This window comes from Capra hircus, chromosome 20 (assembly GCF_001704415.2).
Source record: "Capra hircus breed San Clemente chromosome 20, ASM170441v1, whole genome shotgun sequence".
NCBI classification, from domain to species: Eukaryota; Metazoa; Chordata; class Mammalia; order Artiodactyla; family Bovidae; genus Capra; species Capra hircus.
In genome coordinates, this window is record NC_030827.1 from 48,925,065 (window position 1) to 48,939,197 (window position 14,133).

General features: G+C 34.6%; 1 protein-coding gene across 1 annotated transcript in view; it reads left to right on the forward strand.

Annotated features, from left to right (window-relative positions):
- Positions 1 to 14,133, forward strand: part of LOC102187435 (cadherin-10) — a 185,320-nt gene that overhangs the window by 148,084 nt on the left and 23,103 nt on the right. Inside the window, 3 exon segments of the mRNA XM_005694845.3 lie at positions 7,778 to 7,821; positions 7,823 to 7,966; positions 9,282 to 9,535. Of these exon segments, the coding sequence (XP_005694902.2) occupies positions 7,778 to 7,821; positions 7,823 to 7,966; positions 9,282 to 9,535 (442 nt within the window).

Genomic DNA, 14,133 nt, shown 5'->3' on the forward strand with positions numbered 1-14,133 from the left:
TGAGTGCAGTACAGTCTGTCTCCTTTCTGGATCCTCTCCTGCTGCTCCCCTTACATGGCAGACACCTTTGCAAGCTCTTCATTAAAGCAATTTCAGTTTGCTTGACAAACTAGCATACCTGTGTTCAACAGACAAGTTTTGGAAATAAATTTAAGAGTATGAATGAATAGCTCTCTCATACCTTTAAAATATAGAAATGCACTTTTTAAACTTTGAAGTAGACCCAATAAATCTCATCCTTGAGTAAGTTTCTTAGCATAAACACAATTCTAGAGAAAGCGTTATCTAACTATGCATCGTGAGCACTGAATAAAGATTTATTGAATAAATGAATTACTCAAGTGGCCATATAATCAAAACAATTATGAATGTATATGTTCTATATGTGGATACAATATATATGTTTTTTATAGTATGACTATCTGAATTATTTAACAGAGGAACTAAATCTATGGTATTTTAATGAATGAGCTCAATCTTAGCCACTGCTTTTCTGGAAAGAATAGAACTCCTTGAAAACAATTTGACTAGTGTTTCAAAAAAATAAATATAATTTTGTGCATGTACAGAGGAGCCTGGCAGGCTACAGTCCATAGGGTTGCAAAGAGTCCCTGATGCTGGGAGAGACTGAGGAGAAGAAGGCAACAGAGGATGAGATGGTTGGATGACATCATTGACTCAATGGACATGAGTTTGAGCAAACTTCAGGGGATAGGAAATTACAGGGAAGCCTGATGTGCTGCAGTCTATGGGGTCACAAAGAGTAGGACTCTACTAAGTGACTGAACAACAACATAATATGAATCAATGGAGAATGATCACTTCCTACTAAACCTCAGAAAGTACTGAAAATTAACATGGATAATACTTACTCTCATGAAAATGAAATAATCTTCTGATGGAAACAGTCTCTGCACCTGCTGCTGCTGCTGCTACTAAGTCGCTTCAGTCATGTCCAACTCTGTGCAACCCCATAGACGGCAGTCCACTAGGCTCCTCTGTCCCTGGGATTCTCCAGGCAAGAATACTGGAGTGGGGTGCCATTTTCTTCTCCAATGCATGAAAGTGAAAAGTGAAAGTGAAGTCGTTCAGTCGTGCCTGACTCTTAGCGACCCCATGGAGTGGAGCCTACCAGGCTCCTCCGGTCCATGGGATTTTCTAGACAAGAGTACTGGAGTGGGTGCCATTGCCTTCTCTGCACCTACCAAAGAATAAAACAAAGAAATAAAAGGTTTTGGATCCTTGACCAGAACTATACCAATGACAATTTCAAAGCAGACAGATTTTCAGAATCTAAGCCTGTGCCTAAAACTACAACTATCTCAAAAAAAGTCCAAACTAAAAATAAAAAGTGGGAGAACAAATTTGCAGAAACAATACTCCCAGTGAAATCTATGATACAGTAAAATTAATGAAACAAACAAAAAAACACTTTTTTCTTTTTATCTATCTCCCTGCTAAAAGATCCATGATGCTGAAACTTTCTACCATAACCTGATAATCTCCAATTTCATCAGGATAATTTTCTATTTAATTAAAAAAAAAATTCACTTCAGGGAATTTTCTGGCAGTCCACTGGTTAGGATTACATTTTCACTGCCAAGGTCGTGGTTCAGTCCCTGGGCAGGGAACTAAAATCCGACAGGCCACAAGGCGTTGCAAATGATAATAATAATAATAATAATAATAATAATAATTTGCTCCAAAGTATTAAATTCATAGATAAAATTTTAAAATAGAAAGTAAGCCTCTCCCTCTCCCTCTGAGTCCAAAAGTCCATTATACACAGCTGTGTCTTGGGGATGACCCACAGAGATGTTATGGGGAGGGAGGTGGGAGGGGGGTTCATGTTTGGGAACACATGTAAGAATGAAAGATTTTAAAATAAAAAAAAAGACTGAAAATGAAAGTTCACAAAAAAATAAATAAAATAAATAAAATTGCATAAAAAAAGAATAATATTTACATTTTAAAAAAAACTATAAATATTCCCAAGGAAACGTGCTTAAAATTAAAATGTATTTGTGTTTAAAAAAAAAAAAAGGAAAAGAAAATAAGCCACCCATTCCGTTTTTCCTCCCCATAGCTCTAATCATCACAGAAAACAATGATAAATTGTTACTCTTTTTAGTTCACTTAGGTTAACTGTAATTAAGTAATATTTTCTTGTTATTTAAAAAAATTTTGAAGATTGCCTTTTGATTTCTTTTCATGATTCTTGAAAATGGAGCTCAGTGGCATCTCAATCTATTCTCCCCTTAATATAATTATAACACATTTCAAAATTTCTCTGTTGGTTATATCACCAAGTTTAACTGTTATGAAATTTCTTTTATATCCACCATTCTCAGCCTTCCTCTCTTTCTATCCCAATAGCATTTTCACTGAAGCAGTAAATATATCTAATACATTTTAACCATATCTTTAAAAAATTCTTTATAATTTTTAAAATGCACTTTTCAAAGTATTATGCATGTAAACATAACTATTAAATTTAATACAAAGTATTAAACATGTAAAACATGTTTTACATTCACATGTTAAAGTTGAATATTTAGTGCAAAACTGTAAACTAAAGCATACACCACCTCTTAAAAGTCTTAAGAGAAACTAAGCCAGATATTTTATTTTCCATGGAATGATTTCCACTATTGACAAAGATCCTCTTTAGTAAAGTTGTATTTTCAGAGATGTTACAGATTTGCGCTTTAGAGGTGCTATTCAAAATTTATTAGCAAAAAACCATGATAGCACTTAGCTTAATTCTAGCAACATTCAGAATTATAAACCTAGGTTCATCAGTATTCCCCCTTCAGCATGGACTGGCTAATCTCTGGAGTTCAGGAAAGTCTGCCATCCCAGACATTTCTTTTTCATTTTCTTAATGCGGATACATAGCTCTCTAGATCTTCTGTATTCCTGTTTCTTGATTTAACTTCTTATTTTCCTGGAATATATTCTTCATTAGGTTATCTTAAAAGGGCTAAAGTGAAAGAAATTTGCTGAGTCTAAAACTATCTTTATTGGGCTATCATACTTGATTAATACTGTGGCTACAGTGAATATTCAAGGTTCAAAATAATTTTATCATCAAATTTTGATGACATTGCTCAGTATCTTTCTAGGATCAGGGGTTACCTTGAAAGGTCCACTGACATTTTGATCCATGTTTTTTATTTTTCCTAACCTCAAATTATATGTTAATTTTTAATCATGTGGACTTCCTTCCACTGTCCTCTAGCTCACCAGATCTGTCCTTTGTGATTTTAATTTTCCCTTTTACCCATCCATTATTTTTTAGCTGCTTCAACCCTGACTACTACTAGATGTTGTATTTAGCTTCATATCAGTATAGGGAGCCACTTTCCATTCTCTAGTAAAAATTTTATAACTTTCATTCCTTAAAACATAATGAGTATATTTTAAAAATATGCTCCACCTGATGACTATACGTTACTTGTTTTGTTGATGTGATCCAGCTAAAGTGTTTTACTTGTCTTGATTTTGCTTTTGAATTTTATGTTATTGCTGCTTTTCAGTGTTGTTTTTTTTTACTTTTTCTGCTGACTCTACTTGTGATTATTTTTGTGTTATTATGTATGTGGGATCAAACCCACGTCTTCTGTACTGCAGGTGGATTCTAAACCACTGAGCCACCAGGGAAGCCCTGAATTTTAAATGGAAGATATTTATTTCCATCAAGTGCCAGTAAAGACTAATAACACTTTTAAACAAAGCTGTATTTGACAATTATTTATGGTGTATATGGGTTTGCTTGTTTGTTTTATGTTTTCATATAGCATGCAGCAGCTATAGGAGAACATAAGTAATCACTACTTTAAAGCATTACAAGGACTTTAAAAATAGTTTTCATTCACATGCAAGACTCTCAAATTGTGTGTGTATGTGTGTGTGTATGTGTGTGTGTGTGTTTGAGGGAGATTATTCACACACACACACACACACACACACACACACACACGTAGTATTTATGGTTTTCCAAACAGAATAGTGTTGAGGTCTTATTTACGTTTTGTAAAAATAATGTCCCACTGTGTATAATTTTCTGAAATTTGCCTTTTTCCACTTAATATAATGCAACTAAGATTCATCCATATTTTTGATGTAACTATAGCTCATATTTTTCATTTTTATATTATGTTAGGATGTGTGATAATATAACAGTTTATTTACCTATTTTCAGGCTGTTTGACATTTGGTTTCTCTTTCTATTTTTTTTTTAACTTTATAAGCAATAATTCCATATGGCATTTCTGCAGCTATTCTTCTCAGAACATGGGTGGATTTTATTTATGATAATATTTAATTTCACATCATAGTATCCTATTATCAGTTGAAATATGTTCCATAAAAATACAGCTTTAAGTCTTTACGTGAAAATAGGATCTTTATAGAGGTGATCAAGTTAAAAGGAGGTATTTAAGTTTGGGGCCCTTTTCTAATATGACTGGTATCCTTAAAAAGGGGACAATTAGAATACACAAAGGGACATGCACAGAGGGAAGACAATGTAAAATTACAGGGAAAAGATGGCCACGTGGTTGGAATGAGGCATCGACAAATCCAGGAAAGCCAATGACTGCTGGCAAGCGCTAGAAGCTGGAAAAGACAAAGAGGGATCTGCTCTAGAGCTGTGGAGAAAAAAATGGCCCTGCCAGATACTTAGGTTTCATAATTCTAGCTTTCAAAACTGTAAGACAATAAATTTTTATTGTTCGAAGCCACCTAGATTTCTTTAAGCTTTTTTATTTTATATTGAAATCAGCCGATTAACAATGTTGTGCTAGCTTCAGGTGAATATCAAAGGGACTCAGCCATACACATATGTGTATCCAAAGGAAGAGACAGAGGTTTCCAGGCAAAGAATTGTGTAGAAAATCTTTCATAAGGAAGAAAACTGCATTAAATTGAAGAGGAAGAATGTATTTGAGAAATGTAAAGAAGACCAGTGTATGGAGACTATTAATTAAGGGTGAAAATGACAGGAAATAAGAATCTGTGGAGGGCCAACCTATCTATGTTTTAAGTACAAATTGAGTTGTCAAATAATTTCAAAGCTCTAAATAATTATTGATTAAATTATTGTTTTCAAAAGGGTGATATGGCTGCAGTGTGCACTCAGAGTATAAAAGATTTAATTGGATTTGGCTAATTATAGGACCTGGCAGATGAGTTAGGTAGTTTCTCAGATATCCAATAAAAGAAAAAGTACATAGTGGCTATTACATTCAAAGAAATACAATGGGAATATGGCGGTGAAAAATTGCAGTCGTCCCTGTCTTGTGTACCATCCTCATGGTACATACAAATAAACAAGTAAATCATATAATACCTAGCAGTGGTAAGTGATAGGAAGAGTGATGCCTTCTCAAAAAGGTTATTTTCAGTAAAATATTAAGCTTCTGAGGGGTCATAGATGAGTGAGTAGTCACCTGAAGAAGAAAGAGGATGAACCATCTGATTATCCAGGAATAGGTGTTTCTAAGAGAAGAAAGAGCAAAGGCAAAGACAGCCAACAAGACAGTAACTAAGGAATGAACTGAGAGTTGCTGTCAACATTGTGTCTCTCCAGAAATTAATGGAGAGAAAAAAATGTAGAAAAAGAATTGAAAAGTACACATTAAGTGACCAACTAGGGTGTGGTAGAAACGGAGACCTAATGGTGTCTCCTAGGAAAGGACTTTTCAAACTGAGATGTTATTGGCCTCTGTATTAGTTTGTTAGGGCTGTCCTTCAAGGCACCACAGAATGTATGACATTTCTCTTCTCACGGTTCTTGAAGCTGGGAGTCCAAGATCAAGATGATTTCTCCTGAGGTTTCTCACTGACTTGTAGATGGCCATCTTCTTTCAGGCTTCACGTGGGCTTTCCTCTTGTGCTTGATTGTGTCTAAACACTTGTCATGTTAGATTAGGGCTCAACCTAACATCCTCATTTAACCTTAATTACCTCTGTAAAGATGTTATATTCTAGTGCAGTCATATTCTGAGATCCTGAATAGGGTTTAGGAGTTCAACTTATGAATTTTAAGGGGCCTACCCCCCCAAACACTCAACACATAAGAGAGCCATTTTCTCAGATTTGGTAAATTGTGTTATAACTATTTGAGTACAACGGGGGAAGAAGTTTATGTGAGGGAAATAGTATGTGAGAATATAGAGATGTAGGAAATTAATTTTTGACAAGAAAGACTTTGAAAAGTCCAGTTTGGTATAAATATTTCCTGGAAGTGACAGAAGGAAAGACACATTCAGTTCAGTTCATTTCAGTTCAGTCACTCAGTCGTGTCCAACTCTTTGTGACCCCATGAATCGCAGCACACCAGGCCTCCCTGTCTATCAACAACTCCCGGAGTTCACTCAGACTCACGTCCATCAAGTCAGTGATGCCATCCAGCCATCTCATCCTCTGTTGTCCCCTTCTCCTCCTGCCCCCAATCCCTCCCAGCATCAGAGTCTTTTCCAATGAGTCAAGTCTTTGCATGAGGTGGCCAAAGTACTGGAGTTCCAGCTTCAGCATCATTCCCTCCAAAGAACACCCAGGGCTGATCTTCAGAATGGACTGTTTGGATCTCCTTGCAGTCCAAGGGACTCTCAAGAGTCTTCTCCAACACCACAGTTCAAAAGCATCAATTCTTCGGTGCTTAGCTTTCTTTACAGTCCAACTCTCACATCCATACATGACCACTGGAAAAACCATAGCCTTGACTAGATGGTCCTTTGTTGGCAAAGTAAGTCTGCTTTCAAATATGCTATCTAGGTTGGTCATAACTTTTGTTCCAAGGAGTAAGCGTCTTTTAATTTCATGGCTGCAGTCACCATCTGCAGTGATTTTGGAGCTCAAAAAAATAAAGTCTGACACTGTTTGCACTGTTTCCCCATCTATTTTGCATTAGGAAACATATAGTCAGGCCAGAGTATGACTAGCTAAGAGGTCTGGACTTTATTATGTATATTAAGGAGAATTACTTAAGGTTTATGAGCGAGAATCTGCTCTAATCAGAAGTGTGCTTTGGCTCAATTTATCTGTCAGTAGCATGTAGTTTATAATCAGGTGCTAAAACATAAATCTCATTTAGCAGGAGAGCTGGTTTATGCTGGAAGCACAACTAAAGTCAGGGGCTTAGATAAATTCTTGTTTTGCTCTGAGTGGAAGAGAGTTTGTCAGAACTTAGTGTTTTCACACTGACACTGTGAAGGACATCTTTGTATTCCTCACAGACTATCCTTTGTGTCTCCTGTCACAAACAGAAGTGGGGTTCCTCCCCACTATGGCTGATTGCATGGAATTTTGTAATGTTCTGCTCTGCAGCTGCAATAAATTGAGTAGTAAATAACTGAAAACAAGAAAGGAAAAACGATTTAAAAATATGTTCATTCACTGCAGTATAGAAATATTTGTGGTATATTCTGTGATGTGCTGTGATTGTATAAACACATACCACATACAGGTACATATTTGTACTCAAAGCTAATCTCTAGTTACTTATGCAAATGCCAAAGAAGACAACATGCTCTTTTTAAAACCAGAATTCTTGGTATAGGTTGTTTCACTAGTAAGCACAGATCAAGCACCCTATATTTCTACTTTTTCTGTCCCCAAACTATATATTATACATATTGTGTGTATTCAGCTTATTAGTAAACATCTAATGTAAAGTTTAAGATTTATAATATTTTCTCATACAACATTTTCCTTTTAAATACTCTACTAAGGAAATCTCTCTTTCTCTCTCTCTTTTCTGTAATCTGTACAGACACCATCCATCTTCGAGTGCTTGAATCCTCCCCAGTTGGCACAGCCTATTGGAAGTGTAAAAGCAACTGATGCTGACACTGGGAAAAATGCTGAAGTAGAATACCGAATTATTGATGGTGATGGGACTGACATGTTTGACATTATAACTGAGAAGGACACACAGGAGGGCATCATTACTGTGAAAAAGGTGCAGAACAGCCGTGGAAATAATCATCTGTTTAGAAAGTAGATATTTTGCTATGTGTTATCCACTCAAGCGTTGTCCATTAAGAAATATCCCTATCATGTCCCACTGTAAATGCATAAGTATGAGGGACATAAAGCCAAAGATCACCTTGGATGTTCTGACCCAGTGCTTTTGTTAATTAAAACATGAAACCTGAGATTTTACAAAATTTAGAAGGCAAGGTAACATATGTGTGATTGTATTTCTGAGTCACATTAATTAAAGCCCCTTATTAACATTGTTTCCTTAAAAATAGTTAACAGCTAATAATAGCAATATATCATCACAGTTGGAGGCATAAAAAGTAACATGCCATCTATCCAGATGTATGAAGCAATAATTAGAGTTGCTAATGAAAAGAGACAGCATGGATTGGAAGATAATTTCATTGTTCACATTTTCCCTTCTGCTACATAAATTAAGCTTTTCTGCTCACATATGCTCAGTGATACAATTTAAAGGTAACTAGTTTTTTATTGTAGCATCAGTACCATCATTATAAGAAAAAGTAAGGCCCAGTAGAATTTAAGTCCTAATAAAACATCCTGCATACTATTTGCATAAAGTAACCACTAGTTAATCACAAAACTCTCCTCAGGTTCTATTACAAAGTTCAAAGTACGCAAAGACAATGACCAGCAAAGGAGGGGCCAACTCAATATTTAAGTTTCTTTTTGTTTCATAATGTAACCTAATTACCAATTACTATCAGAATTTTTCTCTTTACCTAAGGTTGTTCTTATTTTCAGTGTTTCACATAACTGCTGAAAGGTTTTGTATTAATCTTCAAACTTTCATCAAATTTATGTAGTACCATGGGCCTGTTAAACGGAGTGGAAATATCACAGCAAATATTTTAAAAGATTACTGAATTTTTTGCTTTGAAAAATTTAGCTGTAGCCAGCAACTCAGCCCACACATATATACACACAAACACACACGCAATCCACCAACCCATGTTTTATAATGGGTTGCCATCATATAAGATAGATATTAATACCCATTTCAATTTTTCTAAGATTTAGAGTCACATTTTCCTATGTTCTGATGTACTACATTTCAAGTACATGAAAATAAAACTGAATTCCACCTGATATGTAAAAGTAGTTTTATTTTATATTTTATATTTTTGTTACTTTAATTATTTACAGTTAATGAACAACTTGACAGAACTCAATTAGGCTTTAAAAGTCACTCTGTAACTTGGAAAGGACATATGATTCAATTTCCTTCTATCTAATTTGATGATTTATTTACTTATTTATTCTTAATGCAGCCACTTGACTATGAGAGCCGAAGGCTTTACACTCTGAAGGTTGAAGCAGAAAATACCCATGTGGATCCACGTTTTTATTACCTAGGACCTTTTAAAGATACAACAATTGTGAAAATCTCGATTGAAGATGTGGATGAACCCCCTGTTTTCAGCCGATCTTCCTATCTGTTTGAGGTTCATGAAGATATTGAAGTGGGTACAATCATTGGTACTGTAATGGCAAGAGACCCAGATTCTACTTCTAGCCCCGTTAGGTAAGTATGCTTATGCTTACAATGAAAAGAAAGGGAACTGAAGTAAATGGAGAGTTGATGAAATTTTATTTAAAGCACTAAATGCACTGAAAGAGCTGTGCATACATTTGCTGAGCACACGTATTTAAAATAAATTGTTTATGTTCTGGGGCAGGGTAGGCATAAGGTTTACAGTTTGCTTCAGTTTTAATCATGCCTGTTACTGAAAACTGGCTTGCATCTTCCTATCTCTTTAAAGTATTTATTGTTCTAACTGATGCCTGATACAGGTAAAGGAGATGTTTTTTCAGCTGTGCATTTGCAGTGTAACTGAATCAATTTATTTGTATTTTTGGGTTATTAAATAAAATGTGAGATTGAGAGAAGCTTTAGTAATTAAAATGAATATAATCATAACAATGTCATAAGGCACTATGATTTTAGAAACTCTTCTTTATTCCTACCAGCAAAGGGGAGAGTTTTTGGTTGTTCTTTTGGTTATATCAGACAACTTAGAACATTCTAGAAAGATCAGAATCATTTCAAATTTTTCTTTTGCTTTGTTTTCTTATGGCACCTAAAAACATATAAGATGTGATAAACACATACAAATGAGACAGACAAAGTTTTTGTTGACATTTGTTCTGTCATTTCTAAAAATGTACCAAGTACCTATATATACAATATTCAGCATCAAAATTACTACTCACTTTAAGCTGTTATTCCATCACTTGTTTTGGATTTCATTTGCTTCCTTAATCCTGAGCAGACTGGTTTTGCTTATCCTTTTTATAATGTGGGCCAGTCAAGAAGAAGTTCAAATGGTTGTACAGTTTCCAAGTACACACCTCTCTGACTCCTAACTATGCAGCAACAGAATTCTGGGAATATCTAATTTTATGTACATGTGACTCTAGCTCAAAGTTTAAATTCTCTAAGTCCTGTCATATCTTAAGTGCAGTCATTCATATATATATATATATATGTATATATATATATGTATATATATATATATAATTTATGTAATTTTACCTAAACATTTTCTTATCGTCACATACAGCATGACAGGTTACATATTGGCAGCCAAAACTTGCATATGGTACTCAAGTATAGCTCCCACCTGCCAGCATGACTTTCTCATAAATGTCTTTTCTCCCATCCATTTGTCTTCAATATTGCTGCATTCCTTGGATTTTTTTTTCAAGATTTTTTTTTGTTATTTGGTAAACATTTATTGAATATACACTTTTATTTTTTCCCTAGTAAATACCTAACAAGCATTCCCTTGACATAGCTCCTAACTGACTTTAACAGCCTGTGTTCTGTGTTTCTAGTTTTCAAAGAGCCTTTTTAAAATAAAAAATAGTATTTTTTAAAAGTTCAGTTTACATCTAATGACATTATAAAGTGATGATATAAAGATCTATTTCCACTTAATGAAATAGATTCTGACTGTATGGACTGTAGCCTGCCAGGTTCCTCTGTCCAAGTGATTCTCCAAGCAAGAATTCTGGAGTGGGTTGCTATTTCCTTCTGAATCCAGGGATCAAACCCACATCTGTTACATCTCCTGCATTGGGAGGCGAGTTTTTTTACCACTAGCACCATCTGGAAAGCCCCATCTTATAGACTAATGGTTATTATATGTTAAAATATGTCTGTGGATTCTTTTTTAATTAAATTTTTCATCAGGATGCAAATCTACGGACCAGGAGAAAAAAAAATCCATTTATATCTACTAAGCAACAATGAATTAATGACTTCATTGCTAGTTAATGACAGAATCTAGTTACATATTTGAATTTATACTAACAAGGCAGAAAATGAATATGAATATTTTTGGATGTTAATCTTGATATACCATGCAGATTTATATATACATATATATTTATATGTAATCAAAGAAATAAAGTAAATTTACTAAACCAATGCATTTAGAGATGGATAACCCACTCCAGTACTCTTGCCTGGAAAATCTGTGGGCAGAGGAGCCTGGTGGGCTGCAGTCCATGGGGTCGCTAAGAGTTGGACACAACCAAGCAACTTCACTTTCACTTTTCACTTTCATGCCTTGGAGAAGGAAATGGCAACCCACTCCGGTATTCTTGCCTGGAGAATCCCAGGGACTGCGGAGCCTAGTGGGCTGCTGTCTATGGGGTCGCACAGAGTCGGACACGACTGAAGTGACTTAGCAGCAACAGCAGCAGTAGCAGCAGCAGTAGCAGCAGCAGCAGCAGCAAGGGGCCTTCAAGGTGGCGCTAGTGGTAAAGAACCTGCCTGCCAATACAGGAGGCATAGGAGACCCAGGTTTGATCCCTGGGTTGGGAAGATCCCCTGGAGTAGGAACTGGAAACCCACTCTAGTATTGTTGCCTGGAAAATTTCATGGACAGATGAGCCAAAGGGCTACAGTTTATGGGGTCACAAAGAGTCAGACACTACGGAATATGCACACACACATACAATAGGATAATACTGGTCATATTATAAACTGTCCATGTCATATATCATGGATGCTAATGCAATAATCAAAAGGATTTACCTAAAATATATCTTCTGGAACTGATTTCTAAAATGAAAATGTTAGATAACACGTAGAATTTATCAATAGAGAATTGAAAAATATATAGTTAATCCTTGATCAACTTGGGGATTAAGGGTGTAGATCTCCCCTGCCCCTGTGCAGTCAAATATCTGAGTATAACTTCATAGCTGGCCCTTGCATCCATGGCTCTGCATCTGAAGAGTCAACCTCAGATTTATTTATTTTAATAAATGCATACTGTAATTTATATTTGTAGTAAAAATGGACCCATAGAATTCAAACCCGTGTTGTGCAAGAGTCAGCAATAATTACGTCAACTGTGAAAAAGAACTAGGATCTCTCTGCATCTTCCAGATAATTTCACATAATCATTTAAATTTATCATTGTTTTCTAAACTGAACTACAAAAAAAAGACAAAACACATATAAAATGGCTTTGACAAAGAAAATGATACTTTATATTGATTTATAACCTTCAATTTCCTGCCATAATTCTATAGAAATAAGGATATTTATTATTTGCCAAAATGCCAAACGAGTCATTATTTCTTTTATTCAACAAATATTAGTGGGTGACCATATCAGTTACTAATATGTTTCTCAAGAAATTTTCAGTTTGTTAAGAAAGTAGGTTCAGTGTGAGAAGTAATATTCATTGAGCATGTACTGGACACTAAGTATGATGCATGCTGTTTTCATGTTTGATTTCCTGTTTGAGATGTGAGATGAACTCCTAACACAATATGGTAAATGGCAAGGTGCTTTAGGATGAAAGGGGACAGATAGATTCTACTTCAGGTAATAATGGAATACTCCAAGGAGGAGGTAAAATTTATGTTGGATTTTTCAGTAGTGTAAAAATTTTGTCAACTTGAAATGTAATTTATGAATTATTTCAGATACAATATTTTGCTTTATTTGTGAATGACTAAAACATGTAGTTTGAATAGAAAACTAAATTCATGTTATGTTGTTAGAGAGGGCTGGGATTTATTAAGGAAATTTGTAAATTACTAGTCTATTCCCCTTAGAACAGACTTAAAATAAAAATCTAAAATAAGCCATCCTCAAACATAAAATCACATTAACTCTATTGGTCTGTTAAATTATTTTTCTAATACAATTTATTCAAAATCCAGCATAAAGATCATATATTTCAACTACGTTTTGGAAACATTATACAAGTTTGGAACAAGAAAAGAATAAAAAGTTTTATGGCACTTTCAAAATTATTTTGTATTATTACTTATAAAATACAATTTAAAATACTATTTCATATATTTTCCTTAAATAAATGACCATTGTGGCTTAGGAAAATATGTGCCATAACATATTACTCCAGTTTTGTCATGTTTATCTTGCTTTATTTTTAAAATGTTTTAATAGGGAACATTAAAGATAACTTCGGGGATTATGCTTGCTGCCTCCAGAATTTCAAGATATTCATAAACCACTAGGAGTGTGAAGTGGCAGGAACCACCAATGAGAGTTACTCTTTTAAACCTTGAGTGACAATCTCCAAAATAATGGGATTTATACCAACTACATCATCCTAATGGATAAACCTGTTGTTAGGCTTTGGAATAACACTCAACACTATGCCTTTAATCAATTTGCAGAATAGTTGCCTTTTAAATACATACACTAAGATTTTATTTGATAAAATATCTAGAAACTCCTATCCCAAACTTTTTTACTCAAAATATCTCTGGTTAAAATGTATGCATTTTATAGTGATACATATAGGTAAGAATCTGAAGCAAACCAGGTATCATATTGAAACTTTGAAACTTTGGAACACTGTCATAATTTGATATCCTACTACTCTGAGGAAACTGACATCTCCAATATTCTTACTCCAAAACTTTGCTTCTGGGAATGATCTTTTGTATTTGACCCATGTAATAATTCTTTAATAGGATTAACAATCACTAGGTAAATTCAGTTGGTAGGGTAAAACTTGTAATTCTAAGCTTTGTGGAAAAAATACATCAGGGCCAGTTAAATATGCAATACATAATGACTTAATAACATAAAACATTGAGAACACCAGCATTTAAAAGTCAATTCAGCCT